This window comes from Cynocephalus volans, chromosome 4 (genome assembly GCF_027409185.1).
Source record: "Cynocephalus volans isolate mCynVol1 chromosome 4, mCynVol1.pri, whole genome shotgun sequence".
In the NCBI taxonomy this organism is placed as follows: domain Eukaryota; kingdom Metazoa; phylum Chordata; class Mammalia; order Dermoptera; family Cynocephalidae; genus Cynocephalus; species Cynocephalus volans.
In genome coordinates, this window is record NC_084463.1 from 135,807,764 (window position 1) to 135,825,800 (window position 18,037).

Sequence of the window (18,037 nt, forward strand, 5' to 3'; positions counted from 1 at the left end):
ATTGAAAACAATCACAGGAACAGGAGCAGTGCAGGTTTCCCTACTGAAAGAGTGGTGCTGCAGTGCTTCAGGAGCTAGTTGGAAAGTACACGTAAGGGACAGAAACTGCTAGGAAATAAGGGGTAACCAGCGATGAGCCCGCAATACTGCCAGTGGCACAGAGCAACAAAGCTCTCTGCTTGACCTTTGTTTTCACTGTAAGACAAACTCATCAGAACAGGACCCTAAAGGTGGGGTGGGGAAGGAGGGTAGAGAAAAAAGTAAAAGGTCAAAGTGATCTTTGCTGGCTGCCTGGAACCGAAAACCAGACTCTTCACACAGACAAGGTCTCATGCCTTCTTAATATTAAGGCTGATTTTGAACACTGGTCTGGGGCTCTGATTTCTCATTACCAGACAACTACATACATAGCATCATGGATCAGACAACAAGTTTACACTAAATAAGTAAGGTTACATTTAGGGTTTAAACTAGTCCATGAATATCCTCAGTAACACTCTGGGAAAAAATGGGGTGAATGAGAACTTAATGCTTTCCAAGGGTTATGGTTCAAATTCTCTGAAATCTATAGGAGCTAAAATAAAATGAGAACTCAACCCTCTAGAGTGATAACTCTTCTTGCTGGTGATAGATCTTGGACATGGCCAGCGCCATCTTGGATACAATCAGTGTCATCTTGGATGGGCCAACATCATCAGGGATGCAACCAGCACCATACTGAGTACAAAATGGCCACCAGTCTTTTACCGTACCTCGTGGTTTCCTAGACAAAGAAACCCTTCCACTCCCGCCTGGAGGTACCTCCCATCTTGAATATATCACCCCTACCCACCACACCAGCACCAATCGTTGACCTGATCCCACACACCAGCATGCCCCCTCCCTGCCTGCGTTTTTCGCACCTACCAACCCATATACGCCTACCTACTCCCTTTAGCGGCTGCTGCCCCTGCCATTTTGAGCACAGCCCAACAGGTTTTTCTTCCTTTAATAAAGCTTGAATGGTACCCAGCGTTTTGGCTCGTTTTCTTTCAGGTGGTACCAGCACAAGACAGTAGTGATTCTCACATTTAATATATTACATATAATACTATAAAAATTGAAGTTTTAATAAAAGTTCATTCTTCTTAAAGGTTGGACATCAGTACTCCAACTCTGGGCTTTAGACAATAAAACACACTGGAGCAAAGTCCAAGAAAATGCAACAAAGAGGTATACTAACTCACTAAATAGCTGCTGAAACAGCCAAAGGCATCTTAGAAGTAAGATTTTTGAAAAAAACATCGAATGTGCAGATTTCCAAGAAAAAACTTCCTCAGACATCTGTAACAGGAAGAAGTTGTGACTTAACATACTCTAGTGGGCATTACATCTTCCTTTTTTTGTTTGTGTATTATTATTGAGAACAAGGCAAGGAAAGGCACTGTTTTCTTCACATAGTATTTTCTGAACAAGTGAGAGGATGCTATACCCCTGCATCTGTACTTCGTGGCTGAAAACCTTCCCTCCGAAGGCTACCCATGTCGAAGCGCGTAGACACCTCACAGCGTACTAATAACGTATCATCCTTTATGAAGGTTCTTTGTCTTAGGGCTTCCAGATGCATAAAAGTTACATAGCCAAAACCTTTTGGGTTCCGTGGGATTGTGGGTCGCTGGAAGGCAAGCAGCTCTGGTTTGGCATCCATTATTTCTTCATGGTTTTGCCTTACAGGTGCTTCAGACTGATCGAGAATTGTAAGGCGTATTGTACCCTGGAAGGGCCAAGGGAGGTGGCTGTCATACTCTCCTTGCATTGTGTGGACAAAGAGGGATATATAGTTTGCACAGCGCTGAGCAGTTGGTAACTGAAGGTGCAAGCGCATGCACAGTTTGTATCCGGGTTTGCCTGTGTAGAATCCAGGGCTATGAATAACAACAGGTTTTTCCTCTTCTTGAGATTTCAAGTGCATACCAAAGTTGCCAATCTTCCAGATGTAAATCCCATTGCACTGCTGTGCTTCAATTTCAGCAACTTTGTCCTCAAGAGTTCGAATAGTTCGTTTGAGTTCACTTACATACATGCTCTGAGTTTCCATTTTAGCAATCAGCTCCCGGATTTGATGGTCTTGTCTTACAAGGCGACCCTCCAACTGGTGAATGGTTTCCTGGAAATTCTGGACCTCTGGGTGACACCCAGAGGAAACCCGGGACAGAGAGGCAGGATCATACGGAAGCATATCACGTTGAGAGATGGGAGTTAACGCAAGGTTTAAACTATGAACGGCCTGGGCCAACATTCTCATGTGTGACTGGGTGTTCTCTTGTAGGTGGCGTGCCAAGTGATTCCTCTGCATCTAAAAATCAAGCACAAGACTTGGGTTGAGAATAGACACTGTGAGGACTAGGCAAAGGACCTGGTCAGACCAAATAAGAGGTTTTTAAGTGGCATCATCACTCCCCTCAGTCCTCTACAACTTTCCTTTGCTTTCCTCAGATTCTCAATCCAATGAGATGATTTTTGCCTGTTAATTCACTGAAAAACCGAGGCTGTCTAATGAATACTCCTTCAGCTTTCACTCGGATAGACTGCCCTCCCACCTACAAAAATAAAAGTATCTACACCCCTCCTTTTCTGACTCAGAGATGACTCTCTTCTTGTCCAAGATTAATGCTCCCCCTGTGCCCTAAATGGCATCCAGCCCAAGTTTTACTCAGTTATCCCATTTCTCCTTTATCTACAAGCATTCTCTTCTTCTAACCCTTTCCCTCAGAATATAATTATTAAAATCTTTCCCATTAAAAAACAAACAAAAAAAGGCAAACCTCTTTATTGATCTTATGTCTCTCACTAGTTAGTACCATTTGCTCCTTCTTCCTTTTAAAGTCAAGGGTAGTCTACCCGTACAATCTACTGTGAACTGGAATCATTCCATTCTCTACACTATTCTAAGATTATCAAGAATGTTACATGAAAAACATTCATGATATAACAATTTTTTTACAAAAGAAACTCATGTATATTATAGAAAAACAGAAAACATTGATGGTCAAAAAGAAAATAAGTTACCTATTATCTCACCTAACTTCCATTAACATTTTGATACATTCCCTTCAAGTCTTTAAGCACACAAATACAGAATTTTAGTACAAAATGTAATTATATATACCATTATGTTCATTTTATCTTTTAAATTATTAAAAACTATTATAAAAAAGTCAGGAAAAAAGGATAATGAAAAAGCAAAAGTGTATCACACTCTTCAGAAAGAAAAACATCACAAATAATGATTTATCTCAGACATTTAACACTACTGATCACTAGACTCTTAAAACTAATTTTGGAGACCATAACAATACTTTCTTCTCGCCTGGTTCATCTGTTTCTAATACTATTCATTCATGGCTCCTTTTCTTGGTCTACTTCTCTTTCATGTACATAATCTATATGATCTCAATCACACCTTCCTTTATCACCACAAATTACTTCACCAAATCCATGTTCTGAATCCGAATTTCTCTTTGGAGCTTAAAACCACATATACAATTCATGCCAGTCATCTCCGCCTGGATGTCCCATAGTTGGGTGAATTCCTATCTACAACTCAGTACCATTAAAGCGGATTTTTTTTTTTAACCTCTGCTTCCAATCAGTTCTTTGCTGTGTTCACTCTCTGTTGCTGAATGGCCCTTTCATTTACCCAGTGACCAAGGTCAGAAACCAAGAATCATTCTAAACACCTCCCTCTCCACCCATCACATCTATTTAGCTACAGAGTCAATAGATCTTCCCTCCTAAATGTGTATTACCTCCTAGATCTATCTTCACTGTCACCACCATAATTCATGCTGTCCTCATATGGGGTCTTGGTATTCTAACAGCTCAGGTATTGCCACCCCTACTCCTATTTCAAATCTTCTATATTGTTACTGGGTTGAATAACATAAAACAAACTACTGTAGTTCCCCAAATCACCATGCTTGCTCACTCACTCTCTCGCCAGCCACTCTCTTGCCTTCTTGGACAACTTTTTTTTCATCTATTAAGATTCAGCCCATCACCTTTTGTCAAGTCTGCCTGACTGCTTTAGACACCGCTAGGTGTGCCTTTGCTTTCGCTTGCAGCATCCATAAGTAACTCTATTATATAATTTATCACACTGTTTTACAAACATTTACATTCTTGTTGGTGTTCTCCACTACATTATATAACTGAATATTCTTGATTTAAATTTAAGACTTTTTAAAACCTTACCTTTTCCTGGCAACCAAAAGTACTGAATGTGCATGGAACTGGAGCTGTAGGGCAGTCTAGATCATAATGATTAGGCATCTGAAAACCAAAACAAAAGTTGAAAATGTTTTTCCCTGCTTATGTTCTAGTTTGATGAGATCACACTTAAAATGTGATCTATGTTTTACCTGAACAAAACTATGTATTGCCTATGGTTGCTTTTGTACCACACTGGCTGAGTTTCATTTCAACAGAAACCACACAGCCCACAAAGATTAAAATAATATTTACCTCCAAAAGTTAGAGAGAAAGGAAATAACATCTTATAACAGAAACCCCTCCCAAATCACTCAAAATTCATTTCAAGAAAATAAATTTGTTCCTATTGCTGGGAACTGGTGCCCTCTAGTGGCAAGTTGGAGAAAAAACACCTCTGACAACTATAACTGCAAACTCTACCAGGGCTCTCACTGTGGTCTAGGGCCATTTAATAGGGACCAATCAACTGCATACACTGAAGCCACCCATTAATTCCCTTATGACTGCCTTTCATAAATCATCTGCCCTTTGGTTAACAGAGGCATATTTTAGCTACACTGGGGAAACAATCTATAACAGGAGTCAGCATTTAGTCAGATAGTAAATGTGGGCCGTATGGTCTCTGTCCCAAGTATTCAATTCTACCACTGTGAAGCCAAAGCAGCCATACACAATACATACACACATGGGCATGGCTATCTTCCAATAAAACTTCATTTACAAAACCAGACAGTGGGCAAGATTTGGCTGGTGGGCTACTAGCTGGTATTTGACCTAGAATGTCAACTTGCCAGTGATCAGAGGGCAATTAGTGGAACAGTAAGGATCAAAACGTAGGTTTTCTGACTCTTAGGCTAGGTTTTTTCCTACATTAAATTTTTGCTGGGTTTTAAATGTGCTGCATGGTTTCCTTTAAATATTAAAAGGGAGCAAAAAGGAAAACCAGGGGGGTGAGACCTCACAGGAAAAAGGAAGTCAATACCTTCAAATTAAGGCTTTGTTGGAAAAAAACTAAGAGACTCTCAGACAAATGGAAAAGTTAGGCAAGTGACAGGCTCTGCTTGCTTCTACTTAATAAGGTAATCAACAATGATCTCTGGATTTGTAGATTTCACGGGTGTATTCCTATGTTGTCATGGGTGTATAAACATTTGTGACTAATATTCATATTCAACTCCCCAAATGTCAGAAGATAGCAATTGGATGGAATTTTCCTTTCCATATTAATAATCAAAACTTAATTTTCTATTATAACTACTACTTCTGATGATACCCCATTAGTGTCCTACCGGACAAGTGAATAGAGAAGCTATGGGTACTGAAAATCTCAAAACCTCCCTATATGCCTCAGAGGCTACAGATACTAACAATGTTCTGATACTGAATAGGCTTGCTTTCTTCTATTTTGTTGTTCCCTCTTACTCTTTCAGCCTGTCTCTGGATGCCTAAGATTCTCATTTCACAGTGTGTAAATATGTATTTCTTAAAGTTTTATCTTTCTTTAAATAGGGACCCTTTCTTTTGAATATTTTTAATCTTAAAATTATCTGGTTTTGTGGGGAATTTTTATAAATATATATAAGCATAGGTACTAGGTTAATGACTTAAAAATTTTAACGACTTAAAAAGGGCTGGATGTTTTATTTCAGAAAGTATTTAATTATACTAATTTATATGAAAAATTTTCACACAGCTCTAATACTTCTTCAACCTGTATTCATTTTGCCTTATTCACTTATATTTTCAATTAAAAAAACTAACTCACTTTAAGCTATTTATGAAAATATTAACTTACGAAAGAGAATCATTATACCTGTTCTCTGATGAGCATGGTATTGCAGTATTCACAGATGACATTTGCCAAAGGACAGTTCTGGTCATGAATCTAAATTTTATTAGAGAAATATGAGAAAATCATGAGAAAATCTGAAAAAGTAAAAACAACTAATTCTTATAAAAAGTAATTGTTTCACTATAAACAAAGAACATCAATTTATGTAAAGCAAAAATTTGATAATAAAATATAAAAGATATTTTTTTCTCACTTTGCCAGTGTAATAACAAGATTCATACAAACTTCTAGCTCTTTAAAAGAATACGGTAGCAGGTAAAAGATAATTTTAAAATTCACTTCCTTTTAATCTGAGGTAGAGCATCTGTGTCTAGTTTGGACATCATTTGCCAATGCTTCTTCCAAAAATTTTCAGCAGCAGCATGATGATTTAATTACAACTCTTGTCAACAGGGTTAAAGAACAAATGTATTAGGGCAGGAGGCTTTGGTGCCCAGATTCTCAAATGCCCCAGAAGGGTGAGCCTTGTTTTCTAGAATACAATGACTTCAGTAGATGTGCTGAGAAATAATTAACCTTCAGGTTAAGTTCATCTAATTTACTGAAGTTTAGGAAGGAGATGCCAATTTGCTCTAATTATGTCTGAGACTTCTCTACATCTTCAGCAGGCTGATTTGTTTGAATATTTTATCAACATAATGAATATAGTATGCTTCATCTCATAAGAAAGTAGGGAAAATTACCAATACAAATTTATAAGAACTAAAGTTCTTATAAGGAAGTTATCTAAGTAATAGTAGAAAAGAATATAAATTATATCTAGATTATTTTAGTAAAGAGTACATAGGTTAGGGAGCAAAGGCTAGAATTGTAGTGTTAGCTCTGCCGCTGAAAATATTAATATAAAATTATTTAACCTTTCTAAATCTCAGCTTCTGAATGGAAAAACTGCTCTATCATCATGAGGCTTTGAGGCACATAACATTTCTTTTCAAAAGATATAGTTTTCAATTGAAGTATAACATACATACTGAAAAGTGAATACATTATATGTATATAGCATGATTAATTACCATAAGGAGAACACATTTTGTGGGATTTAATTTATTCTTTGTAATAGCTGTAACAACCCATTCTCTTTTTGAAAACAATTCTGTATAAGTCTTATACAGTAATCATTCATTTGTTTGTGTATGATTGGTCATTAAACTATCACATAGAAAAATCAATCAGCATGTGCCTTTTCTAGAAGCTTTTGTTATTTGCAGATCTACAATAGTGGTAATTAGTATAAAGAATATTTTTAAGAAAGATGTGCAAATGTAAGCTTTACATCTACTTAATTAAATGGTTATTGAACTTTCTTTTCTTTCCTAAAAATCAGTTTTCCCAAAATTGATAATGTGGACTCAGAGTTGGAATCATATCCATATCTACTGCTAACTCCCTCAAATATACATTTATAAAATTTTTTAAGTAGTAGTAGAATTAACAAATCCAAGTTAGTACATGCCTCTTTATCTTCAAATGCCATCGATACAGCACAGTTTACACAAGAAACCTGTCTCCTTGGACAATCCTTGAGAATGTGAATATCAATTTGACATTTTTGGAAGGGATGTTGGCATTGGGGACAATTCATAAGAGCAAACTCACAATGTGCTTGATGATCCTACAATAAGTAAAAAAAAAAGTAATTGATTAGTATTTGTCAACCTTGAACTCTCTTCTAAGAATACACTGTTCTTTTTTATAAAATTGGCTACTGAACTGACTTTTTCTAGTACACACCACAGAATTATTCACACTATGAAGGCCTTAAGGGTTTTTCTCCAAATAATCGCTGTGGACTGCAAATTTATATAAATAAGGCGAATTCTCAAGTTCATGCATGCAATTAGGGAAGAGAGCTGGAAAGAAGTCAGATTTCCTGATTATCAACTTAGTAGTACACATCAAGAGGACCACTCCTTCAAAAAGAGCTAATAGGAGCAAGTTACAAATCTGTCTTAAACATTTAATTTCAAATTGAACATTAACACTATTTAATCTGATTAAAAAATACCAGGCTAGTAACTGACTTATTTAATATAAAGCAAATTATTTTATTATCTAATTGCTTTATTTAATCTCAAACTACAGGAGTATTCCACGTAGTTCATAATAAAATGCACAATTGAGAAAAACAGTATGATGAGGCTACTGGAGACGATGGCTATATGGGACTTACTATTTATTTCAAAATGAGAGCAATGAAGCTATGGGATTAAAATATGACACTTCTATTTAAAATGCGCTTCAGCTTTACTGCAGATAATGCTCACTCAAAAAACGTGTAGAAGAATACTAATTTCATTTTTATTATTGTTGGGGCAAAGCAACAGCAGACAGAATAAGAAATTCTTGGTTTCTATTTACATTTATATTCAATAATCAAAGGGTTGGTATTAATTCAGCAAGAATTTATTAACCAAATATCATTTGCTATGTACTGGCATACACAGACGGACACAGCAACGTCTCTATTCTCTAGGAGCTGCCTTGCATACATGCTAACAGCTAGAAAATAACTTTAATACCTCGAGATGCCTCAGTTCCATTTTGTGCAAACAACCTTCATTTGGACACTTTACCATCAGAGAAAGAATCTCTCGTTTTGCAAAATTGTCAGGAAATAGTTGATTTTCCAGCAGTATTTCATTGTCAACGGGACACTTATGACCTGCATCTCTAAAAGAAACAAATAGGATATGTACAATGAGTAGATTTAAACATTCACATTAGAAAATCCAAACAACTTTAATTTACTACAATAAATTCTCCATTTATTATTTACTATGAAAAAATAATTTAGCACATTCTATTGCGTAGTATCACCAAAATAAACTATTTTATGAACTACTCTTTTATGAAATGAGTACAACAAGTACCATATTGATTACCTATCAAAAGCTACGGGATTTGAGATTGGAATAGATTCCAGCTTAAAAAAAAATGAGAAACATTAATTGAATAAAATCATATTTTGATTGGCATAAAATAAAGTAAAAGTTAAGAATGGGAATTTTGGCAGTCTGGCTGGCCTCTATTCTGTCAGCACCTATACAACACACAACTAAGATGGAATGTGCTGCTCACAATACCAACAACATGTCTATAGTTCATTGCTCAATCGTAAGTTAACCAATTAGTGGTACCCCCATGAGGCCACATTTTTCACTCTGAAACTGTCACTACAACACTCCAGCTGATGGGCAAAAAAGGTTTCCTTTATTTGTACGTCTAGGGTGCAACGTAATAGGCAGTTAAAGGACCTCTACCTATGTCCTGCTTCCCAGTGGTTTCTTTTGTCTTATGATGGGAAAATCCATTCTCAGGAAGCTTGAGTGTCTGTCATTGCCCTTTAACTTTTCGGGATGTCTCAATCTCCACACTCAAAATGTGACAGGGTCTGGTAGGCTACCGGAACCTTAATCAATCACTCAAACATTTACCAAGTACCTATGTGCTCAACACTGCTAGTTGCTGTGGTAGGCAAAAAGGACTTAAAAATGGTGATTGCTGTCAAATGGCTCAGACCTAATAGAAGTGAGATACATAATGATCTTTATGGGGCCTCTCCCAGACTGCATAATGTTATTAGTACACTACCAAATGTTCTCTGAGAAGCACAGGAAGCCATAAACAGTTTACTGAAATATGTACCTTAAACCTAAAGTGATAACTGTCAAAGAGAAAATAAGAAACTTACAAAGTAAACTGAAAACGATTATCCACAGTATTGGCAAACACTCCAAAAGAAAATGGAAGTGGATTGAGATGCATTTTGATTCCTTGAGTGACTATAACAAGAAATTTCAGAGCAGGTCCTTTAAGAACATTAGAGCCAATTTCATGGGCTATTTTTAGCTTAGAGGGAGATAGGAAAAAAAAAAAAAGCCTTACTTCCTTTTGTGGGTTTTACTTTCTTTTCAAACCACTGTCCCACTATTTTTATGAATATCTTGCTATTAAAAACTGTTAATTAGCTAACTTCCTGGGCATGGGTGGGTGACACTTGGTAAAATACTATGCATTTCTACCTACAGGAAAATTAACGATCCATAATATGGTACCATTTTCACCCAAATACAACATAAATAAAAATCATTATAAACTGAAAAAGTTGAGCCTTATAAACCTCCCCAATCTTCCAATTTTTTTGTCCTGCATACAACTTCTTAGTCACCTAAAAATATTCCCATTTACTTTTGAATTACAGTAAAATGTATCTATTTGTGGAAATCCCATGTACTTTCATTCAGTTAAAGCAACCATGATTTACTGAGCACCTACTGTGGGTCAGGCATTGTTGCCAGCACTAGGGAAATGTCAAGAAATACTACAGATTTAAACCTTTGCTCTCAAGGAGCTTATCTTCCAGTGGGGAGAGCAGACAATAAATACTTAAATTATGTGGTGTTTTAGAAGGCAGAGTGCTAAGGAAAAAAGCAAAAGTAGAGCCTGGTAAGGGAAACTGGGAGTGCTGGAGGTAAGTAGGATGGACACATGCTGTGGTATAAATGGGGCAGCCAGAGGACCTATTAGACGTGAGATTTGAGCCACACTGGAGGGAATTAAGGTGTCAGCTGTGGCAACAGTGTTCCAAGCAGAGAGAACAGTTAAAGCCACTCACTAAGGCAGGAGTGTGCTTGACATGTTCAAGGAAGAACAAAGAGGGAATGGCTGTAAGGAGAGCAAAGGTAGCACAGAAGAGATGCATGGGTCTATCATACAGGGCCTTATAAGGATGTTGGGTTTTACTCCCAGATACTGGTTGCAATGTTCTGGGCAGAGGTGAGATCATCTTACTTATTTTACCAGGTTCACTCTGACTGCTGTATTGAGAACTGCCTGGAAGAAGGCGAGAGGAGAAGCAGGCAGGCCTGTTGGAGAGCTGATGGTGATTCAGAACAGGGCAGTAGCAGTGGAAGCAGTGAGAAGGGATAGGATTTTGGATATATTATGAGGATAGAGCTTTCAGTTAATACTTTCTTTCAAAATACTGGTTAATTTACAGTTGCTTCTAGATACCAAGCAACAGAATTTAATGTGACTAAAATCAAAACTGATCCCTTACAGAGTCAGCATGCTTCATATGATTGAGATTATCATAATCTAGGATAGCATTATCACTTAAAGTACATTTAAAAAATATTTCCTTAATGCACAGAGTCACCCCCTAATCTGCATGAGAATTGCTTTAAGGAGAAGTAGCTATTTATTTACTTATTCTTCCAAGGGTCAGGTAAGGGATGAGATAGAAGTCACCTTTCATACCACAGCAGAAACTGGGATAAGAACCTTAACTTTCTCAGTTTTCTATAGTGTTGTTCTTCCTAATTAGATTTTTATGTGTAAGAACACTCTTGGGATGTCCTGTGTTGTGTATTTGGTTCTCTGCATTTGGTTCTGTTATAAGCACTTCATTCTTGCTTGTGCTCACGTACCTTATTGATTTGATGATGCAGGCTTTGCAGAACCTGTGGCCACATGGTGTTTGCACTGCTTCCCGTAATGCCATCAAGCAGATGGGGCACTCATACTTGCTCTCCAAGGGTGGGTCAAATTCCACATCATATCCCTGGATCTCTTCCATAAAGGAGCTGGAGAGGTTCCCCGTGCTGGCAGTTCCACTCACACTGTCATCCTTTGCTGTAGCGGTACAGGAGCTGGCCATGGCAGCACAGCAGTCACTTTCAGACTGGCTGGATCCACAGCTATTTTCACAGTTTAACAGACTCATAGTAACTTGATTACCAATTGCTCTGCAGAAAAAGCAAGAAAAAATGCCTTTACATGTACATGTCTACACACATAGTTTACACAACTCACCTTTTAGCTGTGTTATATTAGTTGTGTTCATGTTATTTACAGGAAACTTAAAGTGTTTTGAGCTTTGCTTCATGACTTCTATTTTATCATAACTTATCTGATTCCCTCCTTCAGTACATATATACCATTATTTGTGCAGAGCACTTGGAGCACACAAAAAGGATGGGTCGGTCACTTAAGGAGTTCATGATCTAGTACAATGACAATATAAGGTTAAAAAAGGAAAAGCAGCTCAACTGTAGTACTCATCTATATCATAATTATCTGTTCATATGTCTGTTTCCTGTGACTGAGGTCAGGATTTAATTTTCATATCCTCATTATTTAGCACAAAATTTTTCATAGTACAGGTGTTCAATAAGCATCTGCTGAAGAACTTAATCATGCTGCTGAAGTACCTTCGAGTATCCTAAGCTGAAGAGAATAATATGGCTATAGCAGGGCAGTGCCAGGAAGAGCAGTGCACAGGAAATGACGTGATCACGTGCCACTAACAGATGTGTGATCTCGGGCAAGTTGTTGTCTGGATCTGTTTCTTCTTCTAGATCTAAAAATTCCACAATAACTTCCAAATACTCAGTGTGGAGATTTCTATTATGTAGAAAGAACAGAAATGAAAAAGTACATCTTTATGTCCATCTGCCTTCAGTGAGGCCAAGTGACTATGTTTCATTATTAATGACTGGAAAAACAAGTGATGTTTCATTTGCCGATGGAAAACTATTGCTCTCACGAGCAGATGAGATGCCTTCAAATTCCAAACCATTATGGTACTTACAAGTGAGAAGCTAATGTCTAAAAGCAATTCACAGCCTGTGTAACTATGTCTCTATTTTAGATAATTACCCTTGAGGAAAATTCCTAATATGTGCCAGATATAGTTCTAGAAACAGAGTGTGAGCCTCCAGTCTACCTGCAGTCAATACGGGTAGACAATTAGTCCCCTGCCTGTCTCATATTTATATAAAAATCCTTGCTGCCCCTTGGCCAGAGGATTAAGATAGTAGTCCTTGATCTTTTTACCACTACAAATACCTTTTTATTCTCCTCAAAGATTATGAGTACCATTTGGAGAGCACCTACAAAGGATGAGGCCCTGTCATGGCTTGAAAGGCAGTACCGTGAAGTGGTGAAGAGTTCACGTGCTGGAATTGGATGATCTGAGTTGAATGCTTTTATTCCATTACTTGGTGTATGACCTAGGCAAGTAATATAACCTTTCTGTGCTTCAATTTTCTCATCTGTAAAATAGGGCTAACGACAGAATCCACCTGAGAGTTACTGAGAGGATTAAATGTGTTAATGTGCAAAGCACTTAGACCTGTGCCTGGCAGTAAGAATGCATTATCACTAAAACAGTTTTATATAGTATTTTATTTAATAGCTTTAATGTCCCTACTTATCAAGTGGAAACTATGAGCTTGAACAGGTTATAAGTAATTTGCCCAGAATTACCCAACTAATAAGTAACAGAGTTGGGATCAGAACTCAAGTCTACCTGACCCTTGAGCCCATGTACTTTGTACTATGTTTATCTGTTTCACAAATTGGTCGATGAAGCTGCATTTAAAATTGATTTCCCTTTATTTGTATTACATTAGACTAAGGTGCCGACCTCAGCTACTATTACACATGAGCTATCCAGCATTACTACAGTGAGTTGATAGAATTCCAAAGAATCAACAAAGAAACATTTTATTTGTTTAGTTTTGAAAAATATTTTTGAAAAGTTAAAAATAGCTCCCAGAGCCTGTTATATCTGATGTAGACTCCTAAGGGGGGGCTCATACAGACTGAATGGAAGGAAGGAATGGCAAGACAGTGACAAACAGTAGAACTAATCACTATACCTGCACCCTATAAGGCCCCTCTTTATATTCTCCGAATCTGAGGACAAATAATACTGTTTTGCTACACTAGGGTTTATATCCTTTGTTATTTTCCTTCCCATATACATTTTTGTGTCCAATTACTTCTTTAGGTAAATTTCCAAGTAGAATTTTTGGGTCAATGAGTATGTAACTTTTTAAGCTTTCTGATGGATACTGCTGGTTATCCAATATGTCCACTCCCACAAACAAAATATATATGAGAGCCCATTTTCTATACCCTTGACAATACTGAGGTATATTTCTCTTAAATTTTTAACCACTTTATCTTTTTAAAGTAAAATCACTTTTGAAAAATTAATATTTGTTATTTAGTTGTACAGCATATATCAAAGTACTAGCCAGAAGACAAAGGCAAAAGTCACTGAGCTAAGGTCTACTTTTTCCACCCAAATGTCCAGTTCAAAATTCGGGTTATTGGATAGTCTACACACTACCTTCTTCTAGCCAAGTTCAAAAAACTTGAATGTCTTTAGATTTAAAGAGACCTTTTTATAGCTAATATGTTCCTAAGAAAACCTGTTTAATCAGTTACAACTCCTTAAAAGGAATTCCACTGTAGGAACATAGTGTAAGACAAATGTGAGCACTCTTAAAATCTAGATGTCCTCCTTCAAGTTTCACGTTACTTTCCATGCTTTAAGAAACAACACAGATCAGCTTGGGAGTTTTAACCTGCTCTGTCTCTGACCTGGGCCGGTTCACCCTTCCTTAGGCAACCTAGTGGTCCCCTGCTCCTGGAGGTCGCCATATTGATCACGAATTTAGTGCAGACACCTGATTGGCATAGCACACTACAACCCAGAACTCCTGGGCCCAAGTGATCCTCCAGCATCAGCCTCCCAAGAAGCTGGGACTATAGAAATCAGGTCAAAGTGATACCTGCATTCCCATCTTTATCACAGCTCTATTTACAATAGCCAAGATATGGAACCAACCTAAATGTCCACTGATGGATGACTAGCGAAGGAAATGTGGTGTATATACACAAGGGAATACTACTCAGCCATAAAAAAGAAGGAAATTCTGCCATTCGTCGCAGCATGAATAAGCTTGGAGAAAATTATGTTAAGTGAAATAAGCCAGAAAGAGAAATACTGCATGTCCTCACTCACAAGTGGGAGCTAAAAAAAAAAAGAAACAAACAAACAACAATCACAATAATATGTTGAACATTCGGAAGGAGAGAACAAAACTGTGGTTACTAAAGGGGGATGGGGAAGAGGGGCAGCAAGAAATTGGTTAATGGACACAAAGAATGATTACATTGTGTAATGAATATGCAAATTAATTTGATCATCACATATTGTATACAAGTATCGATAGTCAACTCTGTACCCTACAAATATGTAAAATCTGTTATGTTTCAATATAAAAAAGAGTAACATAGAAGCTTCCAAATAAACTTTTTCAGACATTCACCCTCTAAGTAACAGCATATAATCCCATGTAACTATACTACAAAGGGGAAATTAAGCCAAAAACAGTATTCTGAGTACCATTTAGTATTTTTATGTTTAATTTTCCTTTATGGCAACGTAAGGCCTTTTTTCCCTTTACTTTTACGGATCGCAAACACTTAAGCAAAAAACCACTTTCCTAACTTAACCACAATGAAGTAGATATTTTAATTAACACTAAGAGAAGAACAAAAAGTGCTTTGAGTGAGCCACAGAAGTGAATAGAATATGATCCGGCATGCAGGCAGAAAATATTATGCTCTACTAGGATTCTTTTTAACCTCATACTGTGCCACAGGGATCCACTTCATGAACTGCTAAAAAGTGGGTTTGAGAAAGAACTTTGGCTTACGTAAAGTAAGCTCAAATAATATGTTAATATGTTTTCAAAAAATAAAAATTTCTGACAGCCTCTTTTCAACTCATTTATGTGGCTTTCTACATGAGTATAAAGAATGAAACAAAGTTTAAATGGTTCCTTAGCTTCTAAGTTAAGAGCTTTATAACTTCAATTCCCTTTTTGCAGTTGTGAATCTAGTATGGTAAGTACTACTTTAATTAAATATTGTGGGATGTAACCATTGCCAACTTTTTTCGACTGCAAAATGAATAAATAGTGAAAACAGCCTTGTCATAAATCACAGCTTAACTCCACCAATTAGTGTCTGCGTACACATTATAACCCAAGAGAATATTATTAAATGTCTTGGGGGAGGGAGCAGTAGGGTGATCCACAAACTTGTTCCTCTGTGATCAAGAGATACTAATGAGAGAAAGTGCCAAGCTAAAGAAATCAACAAGTTATGCCTTAAATGAGTCAATGTCAAGTCAAGTGAAATTGATACATGGGTAAACATACAACTCATATAGAGTAAAACTATGTAAAAGAAAATCCTGAAAAATTACCTTGAATTTGCTACTAGCTTTAGAAACAGGAACTATTCAACAATTCCTTAAATCTATTCCTAAAATGCAAAGACCTACAAACGTGCTGCAATGTCCAGAAGATGCTACAAAATATTTAATTACTGTACCTTAATTTTGAATCCAAATTCAAGGGGCATTCTCCTTTCTAGGCACTATTTATTCTCCTTCAGGAGGCAAGGATTTGAACCACTTCTTTCAAAATCCAAGTAGCCAAAAATTTATCAGCACCACATATCCAAAATTTATCACAGAAAAGACCTCACGTTACAATTCATAAATACTGGGATGTATATAGTGTTTGAATGTTGAAACTCTGATGTGATCCTTGTATCTATCGCATGGGCAACTAGTGTGTGAAACACATTCCTTCCTTGAGTCACAAGAGGCCACACTGTCCTTACCCCACACCCCTAACCTCAAAATCAGAAAAGCCCCTCCATCTTCCCTACTAATCAAAGGAGAATGGATAAAACTCCAGTGGCCAGGTTCACCAGGCCAACACTGAGAATTTCTTTACAAGTTTTTCTCGTTCCTGTACCTGTGTAGCAAGACATTCAGTACTGTAATCTGCTCTCGACGAAACAAAAGAAACAAATACTATACATCCGAACAGCTAATACTTTAGGTGCTTTCTGGTCACATTCAAGACAGTCCTAACTCTCAGCTGGAGTTCCCCTCAAGCCAAATACTAGGAACAGTTTTATCAACCCAGTGTCAGGAACAATCGCTAGAACCACCTAGTGCAGGGGCGGGCGAGGGAACATTCGTGTCATTTGAAACATTTTTTCTTTTTTAAATTCGCTGCCTAGGATCTTGACCGAGTTCAACAGGGAAACCAAAAATAGCTTTCCCAAGGCCGTGACAGAGGGAGTCGCTGGGCACTTGAACGGACTTTTTTTTTTTTTTTTTTTTTTTAATTAAACTGGTAACAGCTCCTAGAGATGGGAAAATCCAGGAAGCAATTTCCTTTTCTGGGAAGGGAAGGCAGGGCTGAGGAAGTAGGAGCAGGGTTCCCTCCGGGGACTGGAGTGAGCGGGGAGGGGGTGGCCGGGAGAGCGGAGGGAAGGGACGGGGGCCGCGTCCCCGACCTGGGGGAGGCGGCGGGTCAGGGGGCGGCGTCCCCGACCCGGGGGAAGAGAGGCCGCAGCCGCCGGGAGGAGGCGTCCGAAGGAGACTCACCGCTCAAGTGCGCTGGGCCGCCGAACAAGGCGCGCAGGGTTCCACCCGGCCGCACACTCGGCTCAGTCAGGGCTCCGGGAGAGGACGGCCACTGCACTTCCAAGCAAGGAGGTCCGAAGGCCAATCTCTCCGGGCCGAAGGCCGCCGCCGCTGCTTCCGCGGGCCAGCGGAGCCCGAGCCCCAGCCGCGGCCGTCGCTGCTTCCGCCTTCTCTGCTGGCTGCGGGAAGCGAGGGCGGGGAGCGGGCGGGGGAGGAGACAGAGCGGCCGAGCCGGGCGAGGGCGCCCCCTGCTGGCGGTCTTCCACGGCGCGGGGCTGCAGCGCAAGCGCGGATCAGGGCGGGCTGTCGATCCCGCACGCTCGGCTGGGCTTCCTCCAGCTCGGGCGTCCCGGCTGGGAGTTCCTTATGCCGCAGTCCTGAACCGGGGCGTGTTTATGTGTGTGCGCGTATATGTCGGGAGGCTGAAATGCAATAAGAGAGATGGCGATGAGACGATCAGTTCCGGAGTAACTGTGATTTGGTGAGCAGTATCGACAGCAGTAACACCAAACTTTTTATATAGCCTTTCTAGCCAACTCCCTATCCAAGCAGGAGAAAACCCCGAGAAGTTTTGTAGATCATTTGAGCTTCGGGAATTTTTTACTCCCTTCCCACCTCCACCCTCC

General features: G+C 38.6%; 1 protein-coding gene across 1 annotated transcript; it reads right to left on the reverse strand.

Moving 5' to 3' along the window:
- Positions 1–986: 986 nt before the first annotated feature.
- LOC134376847 (TNF receptor-associated factor 6) lies at positions 987–17,589 on the reverse strand. The gene is made up of 7 exons (XM_063095391.1): positions 17,373–17,589; positions 11,533–11,850; positions 8,623–8,773; positions 7,557–7,715; positions 6,065–6,136; positions 4,234–4,311; positions 987–2,335 (listed from the first exon to the last, which is right to left on the reverse strand). Exons 2-7 carry the CDS (start codon positions 11,826–11,828, stop codon positions 1,466–1,468), a joined length of 1,626 nt encoding a protein of 541 aa, XP_062951461.1. The 5' UTR covers positions 11,829–11,850; positions 17,373–17,589; the 3' UTR covers positions 987–1,465.
- Between the last annotated feature and the right edge of the window lie 448 nt (positions 17,590–18,037).

What these genes read in the sequence shown, in the direction of transcription:
- LOC134376847 (XM_063095391.1), bottom strand. Translation starts at nt 11,828, where the DNA reads ATGAGTCTGTTAAACTGTGAAAATAGCTGTGGATCCAGCCAGTCTGAA. An exon ending in TGGAACTGAGGCATCTCGAG is followed by an intron (nt 7,716 to 8,622) that starts GTATTAAAGTTA and finishes TACTTATTGTAG; the next exon opens with GATCATCAAGCACATTGTGA. An exon ending in TGGCATTTGAAGATAAAGAG is followed by an intron (nt 6,137 to 7,556) that starts GCATGTACTAAC and finishes AATAAAATTTAG; the next exon opens with ATTCATGACCAGAACTGTCC.